Source organism: Xenopus tropicalis, chromosome 9 (assembly GCF_000004195.4).
Source record: "Xenopus tropicalis strain Nigerian chromosome 9, UCB_Xtro_10.0, whole genome shotgun sequence".
Classification (NCBI taxonomy): Eukaryota; Metazoa; Chordata; class Amphibia; order Anura; family Pipidae; genus Xenopus; species Xenopus tropicalis.
The window spans coordinates 90,965,529-90,983,933 of record NC_030685.2 but is presented as its reverse complement, the minus strand read 5'-3'; the positions used below and the strand labels follow the sequence as shown (position 1 = coordinate 90,983,933).

General features: G+C 52.9%; 1 protein-coding gene across 1 annotated transcript in view; it reads left to right on the top strand.

The window, feature by feature from the left end:
- dpp10 (dipeptidyl-peptidase 10 (inactive)) overlaps window positions 1-18,405 on the top strand; it is an 85,337-nt gene that overhangs the window by 48,660 nt on the left and 18,272 nt on the right. The window contains 10 exon segments of the mRNA NM_001112993.1: window positions 2,171-2,266; window positions 7,793-7,887; window positions 9,032-9,106; window positions 11,302-11,330; window positions 11,332-11,342; window positions 11,345-11,357; window positions 11,441-11,522; window positions 13,232-13,352; window positions 16,937-17,091; window positions 17,625-17,722. Coding sequence (NP_001106464.1) covers window positions 2,171-2,266; window positions 7,793-7,887; window positions 9,032-9,106; window positions 11,302-11,330; window positions 11,332-11,342; window positions 11,345-11,357; window positions 11,441-11,522; window positions 13,232-13,352; window positions 16,937-17,091; window positions 17,625-17,722 — 775 coding nt within the window.

Below are 18,405 nucleotides of genomic sequence, written 5' to 3'. Positions count from 1 at the left end.
ATACTCACTGAGTTGTGGGACTGGGGGGGGGGTAAAGATAATATTGATTATGGGTCACAAGTAGGGTTACCTGCCCCATCCTGGGTATTTACACTTGTGTGGGGCCAATTCTGCCCTGAAGAAATTGCTTTTTAAAACTGGTGCTTTATTGGCTATTCCTACAGTGATTATACTGGCATAGCTGGGGTTAATATGCAGATTCATTTTCTGTAGTAATTAAACTGGCACATGTGGGATTAATATGCTCATTAGCCATTTCCTGTAATAATCATACTGGTTTGTCTGGGGTTAATATGCTCATTAGCCATTTCCTGTAATAATCATACTGGTATGCCTGGGGTTAATATGCTCATTATCCATTTCCTCTAGTAATTATACTGGCATGCCTGGGGTTAATATGCCCATTATCCATTTCCTCTAGTAATTATACTGGCATGCCTGGGGTTAATATGCTCATTATCCATTTCCTCTAGTAATTATACTGGCATGCCTGGGGTTAATATGCCCATTATCCATTTGCTGCAGTAATTTTACTGGTATGCATGAGGTTAATATGCTCATTATCCATTTGCTGCAGTAATTATACTGGTATGCCTGGGGTTAATATGCTCATTATCCATTTGCTGCAGTAATTATACTGGTATGCCTGGGGTTAATATGCTCATTATCCATTTGCTGCAGCAATTATACTGGTATGCCTGGGGTTAATATGCTCATTATCCATTTGCTGCAGTAATTACACTGGTATGCCTGGGGTTAATATGCTCATTTTCCATTTGCTGCAGTAATTATACTGGCATGCCTGGGGTTAATATGCTCATTATCCATTTGCTGCAGTAATTATACTGGCATGTCTGGGGTTAATATGCTCATTATCCATTTGCTGCAGTAATTATACTGGCATGTCTGGGGTTAATATGCTCATTATCCATTTGCTGCAGTAATTATACTGGCATGTCTGGGGTTAATATGCTCATTATCCATTTGCTGCAGTAATTATACTGGTATGCCTGGGGTTAATATGCTCATTATCCATTTGCTGCAGTAATTACACTGGTATGCCTGGGGTTAATATGCTCATTTTCCATTTGCTGCAGTAATTATACTGGCATGCCTGGGGTTAATATGCTCATTATCCATTTGCTGCAGTAATTATACTGGCATGTCTGGGGTTAATATGCTCATTTTCCATTTGCTGCAGTAATTATACTGGCATGTCTGGGGTTAATATGCTCATTATCCATTTGCTGCAGTAATTATACTGGCATGCCTGGGGTTAATACACTCATTATACATTTGCTGCAGTAATTATACTGGCATGCCTGGGGTTAATATGCTCATTATCCATTTGCTGCAGTAATTACACTGGTATGCCTGGGGTTAATATGCTCATTATCCATTTGCTGCAGTAATTACACTGGTATGCCTGGGGTTAATATGCTCATTTTCCATTTGCTGCAGTAATTATACTGGCATGCCTGGGGTTAATATGCTCATTATCCATTTGCTGCAGTAATTATACTGGCATGTCTGGGGTTAATATGCTCATTTTCCATTTGCTGCAGTAATTATACTGGCATGTCTGGGGTTAATATGCTCATTATCCATTTGCTGCAGTAATTATACTGGCATGCCTGGGGTTAATACACTCATTATACATTTGCTGCAGTAATTATACTGGTGGGTCTGGTGTATACTTTGGTAAAATGGGTGTGGTACTTAGGGGTGTGGTCAAATAATATTTGCAGTGCTGCGGGCGGCAGGTTTTCATGATTTCTATTCTGTACTAGCGCCCCCTAGTGACGTTATGTGAGCGACTCTCTGGGCTTCGCGCCTCGTTATTATGTGCAGATCTAGACAAACAGTTTGTTTTCGTGGGGCATCAGATTGTATAACTTGCCCCCATATGGGGTATGAACAACATGGAGGAGGCAAGAGAAGGGGGTGGGTTTAGGGAAGCATGTTTCAGGATTTCATAGGTTGGTTTGGGCGGGACATACACATTAATGGGTGTGGCCTGTTAGTAAATATCCTGCAGCATTTATGGCTTCCCTCCGATACTGACCTGGTTCTACTCACTGTCACATGATCCTTCTGGTAGCCATGGCGCCTGCTGGGGGGGGGAGGAATAAAGGGCAAATAGATCACTAAATACCCTCTCCTGTTACAGATGAAACGGGAAACTCTTCGGGCAATATCCTGGCGCTGGAGGATCTATTCAGGGAGGAGTTTTCCATCCACGACCCAGAGGCCCGATGGCTCCATGGTAAGTCCCGCGGCTCTCTCATTGGGCCAGTGTGTTACTCACATGTTACTATACGGAGTAAATATGTCCGACTGGAGCATATCTGTGCCTGTGTGTTACTCACATGTTACTATACGGAGTAAATATGTCCGACTGGAGCCTGTCTGTGCCTGTGTGTTACTCACATGTTACTATACGGAGTAAATATGTCCGACTGGAGCATATCTGTGCCTGTGTGTTACTCACATGTTACTATACGGAGTAAATGTATCCGACTGGAGCCTGTCTGTGCCTGTGTGTTACTCACATGTTACTATACGGTGTAAATGTATCCGACTGGAGCATATCTGTGCCTGTGTGTTACTTACATGTTACTATACGGAGTAAATGTATCCGACTGGAGCCTATCTGTGCCTGTGTGTTACTCACATGTTACTATATGGAGTAAATATGTCCGACTGGAGCCTATCTGTGCCTGTGTGTTACTCACATGTTACTATACGGAGTAAATATATCTGACTGGAGCCTGTCTGTGCCTGTGTGTTACTCACATGTTACTATACGGAGTAAATGTATCCGACTGGAGCCTGTCTGTGCCTGTGTGTTACTCACATGTTACTATACGGAGTACATATATCCAACTGGAGCCTGTCTGTGCCTGTGTGTTACTCACATGTTACTATACGGAGTAAATATGTCCGACTGGAGCATATCTGTGCCTGTGTGTTACTCACATGTTACTATACGGAGTAAATGTATCCGACTGGAGCCTGTCTGTGCCTGTGTGTTACTCACATGTTACTATACGGTGTAAATGTATCCGACTGGAGCATATCTGTGCCTGTGTGTTACTTACATGTTACTATACGGAGTAAATGTATCCGACTGGAGCCTATCTGTGCCTGTGTGTTACTCACATGTTACTATACGGAGTAAATATGTCCGACTGGAGCCTATCTGTGCCTGTGTGTTACTCACATGTTACTATACGGAGTAAATATATCTGACTGGAGCCTGTCTGTGCCTGTGTGTTACTCACATGTTACTATACGGAGTACATATATCCGACTGGAGCCTGTCTGTGCCTGTGTGTTACTCACATGTTACTATACGGAGTAAATGTATCCGACTGGAGCATATCTGTGCCTGTGTGTTACTCACATGTTACTATACGGAGTAAATGTATCCGACTGGAGCCTATCTGTGCCTGTGTGTTACTCACATGTTACTATACAGAGTATATAGTGTATAGGGAAGGGATGCCAGGCTAGATGGGGCAGGGGTATATAGTGTATAGGGAAGGGATGCCAGGCTAGATGGGGCAGGGGTATATAGTGTATAGGGAAGGGATGCAGGCTAGATGGGGGCAAAGGGGGTATATATGTGTATAGGGAAGGGATGCCAGGCTAGAGGGGCAGGGTATATAGTGTATAGGAAGGGATGCCAGCTAGATGGGCAGGTATATAGTGTATAGGGAAGGGATGCCAGGCTAGATGGGGCAGGGGTATATAGTGTATAGGGAAGGGATGCCGGGCTAGATGGGGCAGGGTATATAGTGTATAGGGAAGGATGCCAGGCTAGATGGGGGCAGGGGTATATAGTGTATAGGGAAGGGATGCCAGGCTAGATGGGGCAGGGGTATATAGTGTATAGGGAAGGGATGCCAGGCTAGATGGGGCAGGGGTATATAGTGTATAGGGAAGGATGCCAGGGGCTTAGATGGGGCAAGGGGGTATATAGTGTATAGGGAAGGGATGCCAGGCTAGATGGGGCAGGGGTATATAGTGTATAGGAAGGGATGCCAGGCTAGATGGGGGCAGGGGTATATAGTGTATAGGGAAGGGATGCCAGGCTAGATGGGGCAGGGGTATATAGTGTATAGGGAAGGGATGCCAGGCTAGATGGGGCAGGGGTATATAGTGTATAGGGAAGGGATGCCGGCTAGATGGGGCAGGGGTATATAGTGTATAGGGAAGGGATGCCGGGCTAGATGGGCAGGGGTATATAGTGTATAGGGAAGGGATGCCAGGCTAGATGGGGCAGGGGTATATAGTGTTATAGGGAAGGGATGCCAGGCTAGATGGGGCAGGGGTATATAGTGTATAGGGAAGGGATGCCAGGCTAGATGGGGCAGGGGTATATAGTGTATAGGGAAGGGATGCCAGGGCTAGATGGGGCAGGGGTATATAGTGTATAGGGAAGGGATGCCAGGCTAGATGGGGCAGGGTATATAGTGTATAGGGAAGGGGATGCCAGGCTAGATGGGGCAGGTATATAGTGTATAGGAAGGGATGCCAGCTAGATGGGCAGGTATATAGTGTATAGGGAATGGGTTAATAGTGTATAGGGCAGGGGTATATAGTGTATAGGCAGGGGTATATAGTGTATAGGGCAGGGGTATAAGTGTATAGGGCAGGGGTATATAGTGTATGGGCAGGGGTATATAGTGTATGGGGCAGGGATATAGTGTATGGGGCGTGTATATAGGGGCAGGGGTATATAGGGCAGGGGTATATAGGGCAGGGGGTATATAAGTGTATGGGCAGGGGTATATATGGTTATAGGGGGCAGGGGTATATAGTTGTATAGGCAGGGGTATATAGTGTATAGGGCAGGGGTATATAGTGTAGGGGCAGGGGTATATAGTGTATGGGGCAGGGGTATATAGGGCAGGGGTATATAGGGCAAGGGGTATATAGGGCAGGGGTATATAGGGCAGGGGTATATAGTGTATAGGGCAGGGGTATATAGGGCAGGGGTATATAGTGTATAGGGCAGGGGTATATAGTGTATGGGGCCAGGGGTATATAGGGCAGGGGTATATAGGGCAGGGGTATATAGGGCAGGGGTATATAGGGCAGGGGTATATAGTGTATGGGGCAGGGGTATATAGGGCAGGGGTATATAGGGCAGGGGTATATAGTGTATGGGGCAGGGGTATATAGTGTATTGGGGGCAGGGGTATATAGTGTATGGGGCAGGGGTATATAGGGCAGGTATATAGGGCAGGGGTATATAGGGCAGGGGTATATAGGGCAGGGGTATATAGGGCAGGGGTATATAGTGTATAGGGCAGGGGTATATAGTGTATGGGGCAGGGGTATATAGTGTATGGGGCAGGGGTATATAGGGCAGGGGTATATAGGGCAGGGGTATATAGGGCAGGGGTATATAGGGCAGGGGTATATAGGGCAGGGGTATATAGTGTATAGGGCAGGGGTATATAGGGCAGGGGTATATAGGGCAGGGGTATATAGGGCAGGGGTATATAGTGTATAGGGCAGGGGTATATAGGGCAGGGGTATATAGTGTATATGGAAGGGGTATATAGGGCAGGGGTATATAGGGCAGGGGTATATAGGGCAGGGGTATATAGGGCAGGGGTATATAGTTCTGGGCTCGGGTCGGTGCCAGGAAACTTCAGGGGAAGGAGATCGGATCGCTGTCCCGGCGCTCGACCTGCTGAATAAAACATTGGGTTTATTGGTGCCGATGGGATTGGGTTAATAGGAGTCGGGGGTTTGGGTTTCAGCCCCCCCAGGGCCCTTTTGTTATTATAATGGGATTCTCTGTATCTGAGCCGGGCACTGGGGGGTTAAATGGTGCCAATTATCATTTTTCCTGTTCCCTTTCACTGGGGGTCATTAACTGGCAGCCATGATGTCAGCAACCTGTGGACCAATCACATTTTGTGTACAGAGACTCTCAGGCTGCTGCCCCCCTGTATCCGACTGGGTGGGGGTCTGTGACCCCTCTAAGGATCCCAGGGAAGACATTGGAATTTACCAACAAGCAGTATTTGGGAGGGGGGGCAAGTACTGCTTAATAAATCTTCACAGATGGGATCATCCCACCCCCCCATATCTGTCCATCCCCCCCTTATCTTCCCCCCCATGCTTGCCCCCCCCCCCCCCCGGCTCTGGGCCAGAACAAGCCCAATATTTGTTATTGCTGGGACAAAGCCAGAGAAAATGTAAAGATGATATTTTGGCCCAACACCCAACCTTCCCGTTGCCTGGATAACCCCCCCGGGCTACACAGCAGCGGAGTGGGTAACCATGGCAACTGCTTTAACCTATATACCACCATCAGCACCAACATTGATTCCAAAGTCCTTGTAACACCCAGGGGCACATCAACCGGAGATCTTCCTACTTCATCCTTCATCTATCTACCCCCCCCCATAGGTATCATCTATCTACCCCCCCCCATACGTATCATCTATCTACCCCCCCATAGGTATCATCTACCCCCCCATAGGTATCATCTATCTACCCCCCATAGGTATCATCTACCCCCCATAGGTATCATCTACCCCCCCATAGGTATCATCTATCTACCCCCCCATAGGTTATCATCTACACCCCCATAGGTATCATCTATCTACCCCCCCATAGGTATCATCTATCTACCCCCCGCCCATAGGTATCATCTATCTACCCCCCCGCCCATAGGTATCATCTATCTACCCCCCCGCCCATAGGTATCATCTATCTACCCCCCCATAGGTATCATCTACCCCCCCATAGGTATCATCTATCTACCCCCCCATAGGTATCATCTATCTACCCCCCCATTAGGTATCATGCTATCTACCCCCCGCCCATAGGTATCATCTATCTACCCCCCCATAGGTATCATCTATCTACCCCCCCGCCCATAGGTATCATCTATCTACCCCCCCCATAGGTATCATCTATCTACCCCTCCGCCCATAGGTATCATCTATCTACCCCCCCATAGGTATCATCTATCTACCCCCCCCATAGGTATCACCTATCTACCCCCCCCCCATAGGTTTCATCTAGTAACCCCCGTCATTAGGGGATGTAAGGGCAGAACCCCCTAGACACCCATGCATGCTGGGCACGTGCCTCTTCTGCCCCCCCCCCCTCCCTAGTTCCAGCCCTGAGAACCTTACAGAAGCTTAATGGTTAAAGGAAGGAACATTGGAACATAATATCTGTAATTGGATAGGGAACTGGCTGAGGGGTAGATTACATGGGGGGGGGGGGCAGTGTGGTTAGTGGGTACCGCAGGGGTCAGTCCTTGGGCCTTTGCTTTTTAACTTGTTTATTAATGACCCAGAGGGGGCACCGTAGTTACTGTTACTATAGATACTAAACTGGGCAAAACTCTAAGCTGCAGGCAGGGTGCAAAATGGTAAATGGGGTTCAATGTTGATAAATGCCAGTTGGGCACTTGGGTAGAATCGATATGAAGGTGAGTTACACACTCAATGGGGGTGAGCTGGGGGGTCCCTGATTGAGAGGGATTTGGGGGTATTTGCGGATAACAAGCGGTGCAACTCCAGGCAGTGTCACTCAGTGGCAACTAAAGCAAATAAAGTGCCGCCCGGTATAAATAGGGGAATGTAACGAGTGGGAGATATAGAAACCAGAGCTGTCAGTCATACATTCCCTGCCCCGCCTCTTACCTTCTGCACTTCCTACAGACCCGCCCCCTTATATTTCCCCTATACCTATGTGTGCTGGGCGTGGCCATCAGTTATATGAATAAATGGCGGGACCCTCCTCTCCTCCGCAGATCAGGAGCTCGTGTACAGGAACCGCCACGGATTCGTCTTCAGGCTCAATGTGGTGACCAATGAGACGACGACGTTGCTGGACAACTCGACTTTTGTCAGTGACTTTCCCTTTAAATCATTTTACTTGTTGGGCTGTTGGGATAGGAGGGGCTGTGGGGATAGGAGGGGCTGTTGGGATAGGAGGGGCTGTTGGGATAGGAGGGGCTGTTAGGATAGGAGGGGCTGTTGGGCTGTTGGGATAGGAGGGGCTGTTGGGATAGGAGGGGCTGTTGGGATAGGAGGGGCTGTTGGGCTGTTGGGATAGGAGGGGCTGTTGGGATAGGAGGGGCTGTTGGGCTGTTGGGATAGGAGGGGCTGTTGGGATAGGAGGGGCTGTTGGGATAGGAGGGGCTGTTGGGCTGTTGGGATAGGAGGGGCTGTTGGGATAGGAGGGGCTGTTGGGCTGTTGGGCTAGGAGGGGCTGTTGGGCTAGGAGGGGCTGTTGGGCTGTTGGGATAGGAGGGGCTGTTGGATAGGAGGGGCTGTTGGGATAGGAGGGGCTGTTGGGATAGGAGGGGCTGTTGGGCTGTTGGGATAGGAGGGGCTGTTGGGATAGGAGGGGCTGTTGGGATAGGAGGGCTGTTGGGATAGGAGGGGCTGTTGGGATAGGAGGGCTGTTGGGCTGTTGGGATAGGAGGGGCTGTTGGGATAGGAGGGGGGGGCTGTTGGGATAGGAGGGGCTGTTGGGATAGGAGGGGCTGTTGGGCTGTTGGGATAGGAGGGGCTGTTGGGATAGGAGGGGCTGTTGGGCTGTTGGGATAGGAGGGGCTGTTGGGATAGGAGGGGCTGTGGGGATAGGAGGGGCTGTGGGGATAGGAGGGGCTGTTGGGATAGGAGGGGCTGTGGGGATAGGAGGGGCTGGGATAGGAGGGGCTGTGGGGATAGGAGGGGCTGTGGGGATAGGAGGGGCTGTGGGGATAGGAGGGGCTGTGGGGATAGGAGGGGCTGTTGGGATAGGAGGGGCTTGTGGGGAGGAGGAGGGCTGTTGGGATAGGAGGGGCTGTTGGGATAGGAGGGGCTGTTGGGCTGTTGGGATAGGAGGGGCTTTATCCCCCAATGGGATTTATCATATGTTTTTAGTAGATTTGATGTGTAGATGCCATTGCCTGGCTGCGTCACTTTGCCCCCCATATCTGTGCCCCCCATATCTGTGCCCCCCATCTTTCAGCACAAAGCAACTGTCGGCCCTTCCCTTCCAGGTGACATTTAAAGCCTCGAGATACTCGGTGTCCCCCGACCTGCGCTTCGTGCTCTTGGCCTACGACGTGAAGCAGGTACCGATATTATTTGCCCCAACTACAGAGTATGCAGCCCGGGGGCAAATCTTTGTTGGGGGATGGGGCAAGTCAGATATTAATGGAATAAATATTTTGGTGAAAACTGTGATTTTCTGTGTTAGAAAGGATTTTCTCTCCGTACCCCCCCCCCCCCCCATGCTCAGGTATTGGATCCCCTATCCGGACGCCCGTTATCCAGACAGTAACAATTACAGGCAACTCCCATAGAGACCAAATTCAATTCTGTTTGCTGATTCTGTGGATTCTGTGACCCAATCCCAAACATTTTGGATAATAGATCCCATTCCTATAAAAGGGTTCTGCGGGGGGGGGCGGGAACATTTGAACCTGACAGTTTCCTTGGGGGCGGTGCTACCATCACACTGGTAATCCTAGGGGCGGAGCTTCTATTCCACTGTCAGCCCTTGGGGAGGAGCCTTAATTCCACAGGCAGTACTTATGGGAGGAGCTTCATGCCACTGACAATGATTGGATGGAGTTCCTTACATCCCATTGGTAGTGACTGGGGGAGGAGCTTTATCCGAGTGGCAGTAATTAGAGTATGTTGCTATAGAAACAGCCCCTAAAGCAGGTTTATTTCAATCTGGGGCCCCAGAAGCTGCAGAGCTCAGGGTAGGAATTGCCCCCCGGGGGTATAGTACTTACCCTCCCCCACCTTAGGCTTCTGCTGGGACCCTGGGCCCTTAACCCTATAGAGTTTTATCTTTTGTAATGATTCAGTTTGCCCCAAGGGTGGCAGTTACCTGTCTATCTGCCCCTGGGAGCTGGGGGGGACATAGGAGGAATAATTGTGCCCCTGAGTAACACAAAGCCCCTATGTTCCCGTGTATTGCCCCCCCGTGTCAGGGCTCCATTCTGATTGATGGCTTAATGGATCTGTTGCAATTAGCCATTAGCTGCCCCGTCAGGCCAATTACACACATCCGGCACTAATTACAGGCCCCCGGGGTATTTATATCTCACAGTGCTGGGGCGGCGGAATATCCGCCATTCCCGGGGCATCATGGGAAACGCCGCTATAATTAGTCTCTTGTGTATAATAAGGCAAAGGGCAAGTAGAGCTGGATGTGCGTAATGGGGGCCAGCCCCCGTCTGTATATTACTTTATATTAATCCCTTTCACTTCTCTCTCTCTGTATATTCTATATACCCCCCCATATAGTAACATCATCCCTATCTATATACCCCCCCCATATAGTAACATCATCCCTATCTATATACCCCCCCATATAGTAACATGCTCCCTATCTATATACCCCCCCCCCATATAGTAACATCATCCCTATCTATATACCCCCCCCCATATAGTAACATGATCCCATAATCTATATACCCCCCCATATAGTAACATGATCCCTATCTATATACCCCCCCATATAGTAACATGATCCCTATCTATATACCCCCCATATAGTAACATGCTCCCTATCTATATACCCCCCCATATAGTAACATGATCCCTATCTATATACCCCCCCCCATATAGTAACATCATCCCTATCTATATACCTCCCCATATAGTAACATGATCCCTAGCTCCCTATCTATATACCCCCCATATAGTAACATGATCCCTATCTATATACCCCCCCCATATAGTAAACATGATCCCTATCTATATACCCCCAATATAGTAACATGCTCCCTATCTATATACCCCCCCCATATAGTAACATGATCCCTAATCTATATACCCCCGCCAATATAGTAACATGATCCCTATCTATATACCCCCCCCATATAGTAACATGATCCCTATCTATATACCCCCCATATAGTAACATGATCCCTATCTATATACCCCCCCCATATATAGTAACATGATCCCTATCTATATACCCCCCCATATAGTAACATGATCCCTATCTATAATACCCCCCTATATAGTACATGCTCCCTACTATATACCCCCCCATATAGTAACATGATCCCTATCTAATAAACCTCCCCCCCATATAGTAACATGATCCCTATCTAATATACCCCCCCCATATAGTAACAATATAACCTTTAATTTGTTTACTCTTTAATGCCAATCACAGCCCGTATGAATGAAACAGATCAAGGTCAACGGGAATTGGGGTCCCCCCGCCCCAAGCCCCCCGCCCCACAAGCGCCCCCCGCCCCAAAGCCCCCCCGTAACTATGATTCTCATTCCCTCTCGTTTGCAGGTTTCCCTTTCCTCCTTCACGGCCTCCTAACGTCATCTATATAACATTCACACAAGGTAAGTCCTTTCCTGTAACATGAAGCGTCAGCTCCTCAGCCCAGTGTCCCCGCCCTTTCTAACATCCAATCCTTGTTCTGCAGGGAAGTCTGGGAACTGAACCCCCCCGAGGTGGAAGATTCCGTGTTACAATATGCAGAGTGGGGTGTCCAGGGGCAACAGCTGGTAAGGGACTAAACTGCCCTCGGCTGGGGCAGAACCTTCCTATGGCAGGGGGGTTCGGGCCACCCCCGGCCTCTGTGTGCTCTGCCCCGAGGGCTTGGTGAGTGGGTGGGTGGGTGCAGTTGAGGGGAGTGAAAGTGGGGGAGTGAGTGGAGGAGTGAGTGGGGAAGTGAGTGAGTGGGGGAGGGAGTGAGTGAGTGGAGTGGGGGAAGTGGAGTGAGTGGGAGTGAGTGAGTGCGGGAGTGAGTGAGTGGGGGAGTGAGTGGAGGAGTGAGTGGGGGAGGGAAGTGAGTGAGTGAGTGAGTTGGGGGAGTGAGTGGGAGTGAGTGGGGGGGGTGGGGGAGTGAGTGGGGGTGGGGGAGTGAGTGGGGGAGTAAGCGAAGTGGGGAGCGTGGTGAGTGAGTGAGTGGGTGAGTGAGTGAGTGGGGGAGTAAGCGAGTGGGTGGCAAGTGAGTGGGTTGAGTGGGTGAAGTGAGTGGGGAGTGGGTGAAAGTGGGGGAATGGGTGAGTGGGGGAGTGGGGAGAGTGAGTGGGGGAGTTAAGCGATGGGGAGCAGGTGAGTGAAGTGAGTGGAGTGAGTGGGTGAGTGAGTGAGTGGGGGAAGTGGGTGAGTGAGTGGGTGAGTGAGTGGGGGAGTAAAGCAAGTGGGTGAGTGAGTGGGGGAGTGAGTGAGTGGGGGAGTGGGTGAAGTGAGTGGGGGAGTGTGTGAGTAAGGTGAGTGGTGAGTGGGTGAGTGGAGTGGAGTGGGTGAGTGAGTGGGTGAGTAAGCAAGTGGGGGTGAGTGAGTGAGTGAGTGGGTGAGTGGAGTGGGGGAGTGGGTGAAGTAAGCAAAGTGGGTGAGTGAGTGGTGGTGAGTGAGTGAGTGAGTGGGTGAGTGAAGTGGGGGAGTGGGGGAGTGGGTGAGTAAGCAAGTGGGTGAGTGAGTGAGTAAGCGAGTGGGTGAGTGAGTGAGTGGGGGAGTGGGTGAGTAAGCGAGTAGGTGAGTGGGTGAGTGGGTGAGGGAGTGGGGGAGTGGGTGAGTAAGCGAGTGGGTGAGTGAGTGAGTGGGTGAAATGAGTGGGTGAGTGAAGTGAGTGGGTGAGTGAGTGGGGGAGTGAGTGGGGGAGTGGGTGAGTAAGCAAGTGGGTTGAGTAAGCGAGTGAGTGGAGTAAGCCGAGTGGTGAGTTGGAGTGAGTGGGTGAGTGAGTGGGGAGTGGGTGGAGTAAAGCGAGTGGGGGAGTAAGCGAGTGGGGTAAATGTGGTTGGGTGAGTAAGCGAAGTGAGTAAGGTGAGTAAGCGAGTAGGTGAGTAAAGCCGAGTGGGTGAGTGAGTGAGTGGGGTGGAGTAAGGAGTGGGTGAGTGGGTGAGTGAGTGGGTGAGTAAGCCGAGTGGGCAAAGTGGGTGAGTGGGTGACTACCGAGTGGGTGAGTGAGTGAGTGGGTTGGAGGTAAGCGAGTGGGTGAGTGAGTGAGTGGGTGAGTAAGCGAGTGAGTGAGTGAGTGGGTGAGTAAGTGAGTGGGTGAGTGAGTGGGTGAGTGAGTGGGTGAGTAAGTGAGTAAGTGAGTGGGTGAGTGAGTGGGTGAGTAAGTGAGTGGGTGAGTGAGTGGGTGAGTGAGTGGGTGAGTGAGTGGGTGAGTGAGTGAGTAAGTGAGTGGGTGAGTGAGTGGGGGTTTCGGGGGGGGGCCCCACTCGGCTCCTGGAACAACTCTCTCTGTTTCCCTTTCCGGCTGCAGATTTATATTTTTGAAAATAACATTTACTATCAGTCTGATGTGAGGAGCAGCTCCCTCAGGCTCACCTCCTCCGGCAGGGAGGGGCTTGTGTCCAACGGGATAGCTGATTGGCTGTATGAGGGTAAGTAACCTCCCTCCTCATCCACCCCCCGGCCGTTTACTGTAACCCCCCCTACTCACCCCCCCCGGCCTTACTGTAACCCCCCTACTCACCCCCCCGGCCTTACTGTAACCGCCCCTACTCCCCCCCGGCCTTACCTGTAACCCCGCCTACTCACCCCCCGGCCTTACTGTAACCCCCCTACTCACCCCCGGCCTTACTGTACCCCCCTACTCACCCCCCGGCCTTACTGTACCGCCCGCCTACTCACCCCCCGGGCCTTACTGTACCCACCTACTCACCCCGGCCTTACTGTACCCCCCTACTCCCGCCCCCGGCCTTACTGTAACCCCCCTTACTCACCCCCCGGCCTTTACTGTACCCCCCTACTCACCCCCACCGGCCTTACTGTAACCCCCCTACTCACCCCCCCGGCCTTACTGTAACCCCCTACTCACCCCCCCGGCCTTAACTGTACCCCCACTACTACACCCCCCGGCCTTACTGTAACCCCCCTACTCACCCCCCGGCCTTACTGTAAACCCCTACTCCCCCCTCCCCGCCCTTACTGTACCCCCCTACTTCACCCCCCGCGGCCTATACTTGTAACCCCCCCTACCTCAACCCCCGTGCCTACTGTAACCCCCCTACCTCATCCCTCCGCCCCGGCGCCTTACTGTAACCCCTACTCACCCCCCGGCTTACTGTAACCCCCCATCTCACCCCCACCTCCGGCCTTCTGTAACCACCCTACTCACCCCCGGCCCTTACTCTAACCCCCCTACTCACCCCCCGGCCATTCATCTGTAACCCGCCGGCCTTACTCCAACCCCTACTCACCCCCCCCCGGCCCTTACTGGTAACCCCCCTACTCAACCCCCCCGGCCTTACTGTAACCGCCCCTAACTCCCCCCCCCGGCCTTACTGTAACCCCCTACTGCACCCCGGCCTTCTGTAACCCCCCTAACTCACCCCCCGGCCTTACGTACCCCCTACTTCACCCCCCCCGGCCTTACTGTAACCCCCCTATCACCCCCCGGCCCTTACTGTACCCCATCTCACCCCCCCCCGGCATTACTGTAACCCCCCTACTCAGCCCCCCGGCCTTACTCTAACCCCCCTAACTCACCCCCGGCCCTTCTGTAACGCCCCCTACTCACGCCCCGGCCCATTACTGTAACCCCTAGCTCACTCCCCCCCACCGGCCTTACTGGTAACCCCCCTACTCACGCTCCCCAGGCCATACTGTAAACCCCTACTTCACCCCCCGGCCTTAATGTAAACCCCTACTACCCCCCCCCCCGCGTTTACTGTAACCCCTCTACTCACCCCCCGGCCTTACTGTAACCCCCTACTCACCTCCCCGCCTTACTTTAACCCTACTCCTCACCCCCCCCGGCGTTACTGTAACCCCCCCTACCTCACGACCCCCGGCCTTACTGTAACCCCCCTACTCCCCCCCGCCCGCCTTACTGTAACCCCCTACTCACCCCCGCCGGCCGTTAGCTGTAACCCCCTACTTCACCCCCCCCCGCCTTAGCTGGTAACCCCCTAACTCACCCCGCCCCAGCCTTACTGTAACCCCCCTCTCACCCGGATTACTGTAAACGCCCCTACTGCAACCCCCCCCGGCCTTACTGTAACGCCCCCTACTCACCCACCGGTGTTTACTGTAACCCCCTACTCACCCCTCCCGGCAATTACTGTAACCCCCTATCACCTCCCGGCCTTACTGTAACCCCTACTCACACCTCCCGGCCTTACTGAACCCCCCCTACTCACCCCCCCCCACCCCCGCCTACCACCCCTCTGGCCTTACTGTAACCCCCCTACTCACCCCCCCCTTACTGTAACCCCCCTACTCACCCCCTCCAGCCTTACTGTAACCCCCCTACTCACCCCCCCAGCCTTACTGTAACCCCCCTTCACCCCCCGGCCTTACTGTAACCCCCCTACTCACCCCCCCCCGCCTACTGTAACCCCCCCTACTCACCCCCCGGCCTTACTGCCTTACTGTAACCCCCCCTACTCACCCCCCCCCTTACTGTAACCCCCCTTCACCCTGGCCTTACTGTAACCCCCCCTACTCACCCCCCGCCTTACTGTAACCCCCCTACTCACCCCCCCGGCCTTACTGTAACCCCCCTACTCACCCCCGGCCTTACTGTAACCCCTACTCACCCCCCGGCCTTACTGTAACCCCCCTACTCACCCCCCCGGCCTTACTGTAACCCCCTTACTCCCTACTCACCCCCCGGCCTTACTGTACCCCCTTACTCACCCCCCCAGCCTTACTGTAACCCCTTACTTACCCCCCCAGCCTTACTGTAACCCCCTTACTTCACCCCCCCAGCCTTACTGTAACCCCCCTACTCACCCCCCCAGCCTTACTGTAACCCCTTACTCACCCCCCCAGCCTTACTGTAACCCCCTTACTCACCCCCCCAGCCTTACTGTAACCCCTTACTCACCCCCCCAGCCTTACTGTAACCCCCTTACTCACCCCCCCAGCCTTACTGTAACCCCTCCCTTACTGTACCCCCTACTCACCCACCGGTGTTACTGTAACCCCCCTACTCACCCCCCGGCCTTACTGTAACCCCCCTACTCACCCCCCCCGGCCTTACTGTACCCCCTTACTCACCCCCCCAGCCTTACTGTAACCCCCTTACTCACTCCCCCAGCCTTACTGTAACCCCCTTACTTACCCCCCCAGCCTTACTGTAACCCCCTTACTCACCGCCCCCAGCCTTACTGTAACCCCCCCTACTCACCCCCCCAGCCTTACTGTAACCCCCTTACTCACCCCCCAGCCTTACTGTAACCCCTTACTCACCCCCCCAGCCTTACTGTAACCCCCTTACTCACCCCCCCCCAGCCTTACTGTAACCCCTTACTCACCCCCCCCAGCCTTACTGTAACCCCCTTACTCACCCCCCCCCCCAGCCTTACTGTAACCCCCCCTACTCACCCACCGGTGTTACTGTATCCCCCCTACTCACCCCCCCCGGCCTTACTGTAACCCCTTACTCACCCCCCCAGCCTTACTGTAACCCCCCTACTCACCCCCCCCGGCCTTACTGTAACCCCCTTACTCACCCCCCCCAGCCTTACTGTAACCCCCTACTCACCCCCCCCGGCCTTACTGTAACCCCCTTACTCACCCCCCCCAGCCTTACTGTAACCCCCTTACTCACCCCCCCAGCCTTACTGTAACCCCTTACTCACCCCCCCCAGCCTTACTGTAACCCCCTTACTCACCCCCGGCCTTACTGTAACCCCCTTACTCACCCCCCCGGCCTTACTGTAACCCCCTTACTCACCCCCCCAGCCTTACTGTAACCCCCTTACTCACCCCCCCCAGCCTTACTGTAACCCCCTTACTCACCCCCCCGGCCTTACTGTAACCCCCCTACTCACCCCCCCGGCCTTACTGTAACCCCCTTACTCACCCCCCCCGGCCTTACTGTAACCCCCCTACTCACCCCCCCCGGCCTTACTGTAACCCCCCTACTGTATGGCTGCTCTGTTGCACTGCGCTACTGTCTATGCCTGCGCTTTATACATGAGTCGGCTGAGTTCGAGGCTCTCCTCCTTTCCCACAGAGGAGGTTCTGGGCTCCCACGTGGCGCACTGGTGGTCCCCGGACGGCGAGCGATTGGCTTTCCTGATGATAAATGACAGTTTGGTGCCCAATATGATTCTGCCTCAGTTCACTGGCAGTTTGTACCCGAGGGGAAGGAAATATCCGTACCCCAAGGTGAGGCGCTGGGTCGTGGGGTGCAGAGTTACCTGTGGGGGCTCAGTGCTGAGGGGGGAAACTGCATGGGGGCCCCCGGCCCATTCTGCCCCCCATGTCTATTTATTGCTCTTAGCTTGGCCTTTAATTTTACTCTTTATTGTTTTATAAACAAGTTATTGGATCATTTCCTATTAACCTTTCATTTTAGGGACTTTTTTATTATAATCTTCCTCCTTCGACCAATCATTGCTCCCTGTGGGCTGGGGAAGCTCCTCCCTCTAATTGGTTATTGGAGCACTACAAGGAATGTGATTGGCTGACAGATACTGCGCCAGTCTATGGCTGGGTCTGATAATTACTGTCATGTTAAAGGCAAAGTAAACCATCATTTTCCTGTGTGACTTTAACCCTTTCATGTTGTCACAAGCCTGTTGGCTCCTTTTGGGGTTCATTAGGTTTGGGGGAGTCCCTTCTGCTGCCCCAGTTCCCAATAAACCCAGTTTGGTACTGAATGTGGGTCAGAACTCATTGACTGGTTTGCGGTTCCCCAGGCCGGACAGACGAACCCTACGGTGAAGCTGTTTGTGGCCAATCTGTACGGCCCGACCCACACGCTGGAACTGATGGCGCCGGACAGCCTGCGGGGCAGGTACCCCCCTCATTATGGGTCGTTCCATGTCCTGTGGGGAGGGGGTGCCCCCCTCATTATGGGTCGTTCCATGTCCTGTGGGGAGGGGGTGCCCCCCTCATTATGGGTCGTTCCATCCATGTCCTGTGGGGAGGGGGTACCCACCTCATTATGGGTCGCTCCATCCATTTGCTGTGGGGAGGGGGTACCCACCTCATTATGGGTCGTTCCATCCATGTCCTGTGGGGAGGGGGTACCCTCCTCATTATGGGTTGTTCCATCCATGTCCTGTGGGGAGGGGGTGCCCCCCTCATTATGGGCCGTTCCATCTCTTGTGGGGAGGGGCACCCCCCTCATTATGGGTCGTTCCATGTCCTGTGGGGAGGGGGTGCCCCCCTCATTATGGGCCGTTCCATCTCTTGTGGGGAGGGGTACCCCCCTCATTATGGGTCGTTCCATGTCCTGTGGGGAGGGGGTACCCACCTCATTATGGGTCGTTCCATCCATGTCCTGTGGGGAGGGGGTACCCACCTCATTATGGGTCGTTCCATGTCCTGTGGGGAGGGGGTACCCACCTCATTATGGGTCGTTCCATGTCCTGTGGGGAGGGGGTACCCACCTCATTATGGTCGTTCCATCCATGTCCTGTGGGGAGGGGGTACCCCCCTCATTATGGGTCGTTCCATGTCCTGTGGGGAGGGGGT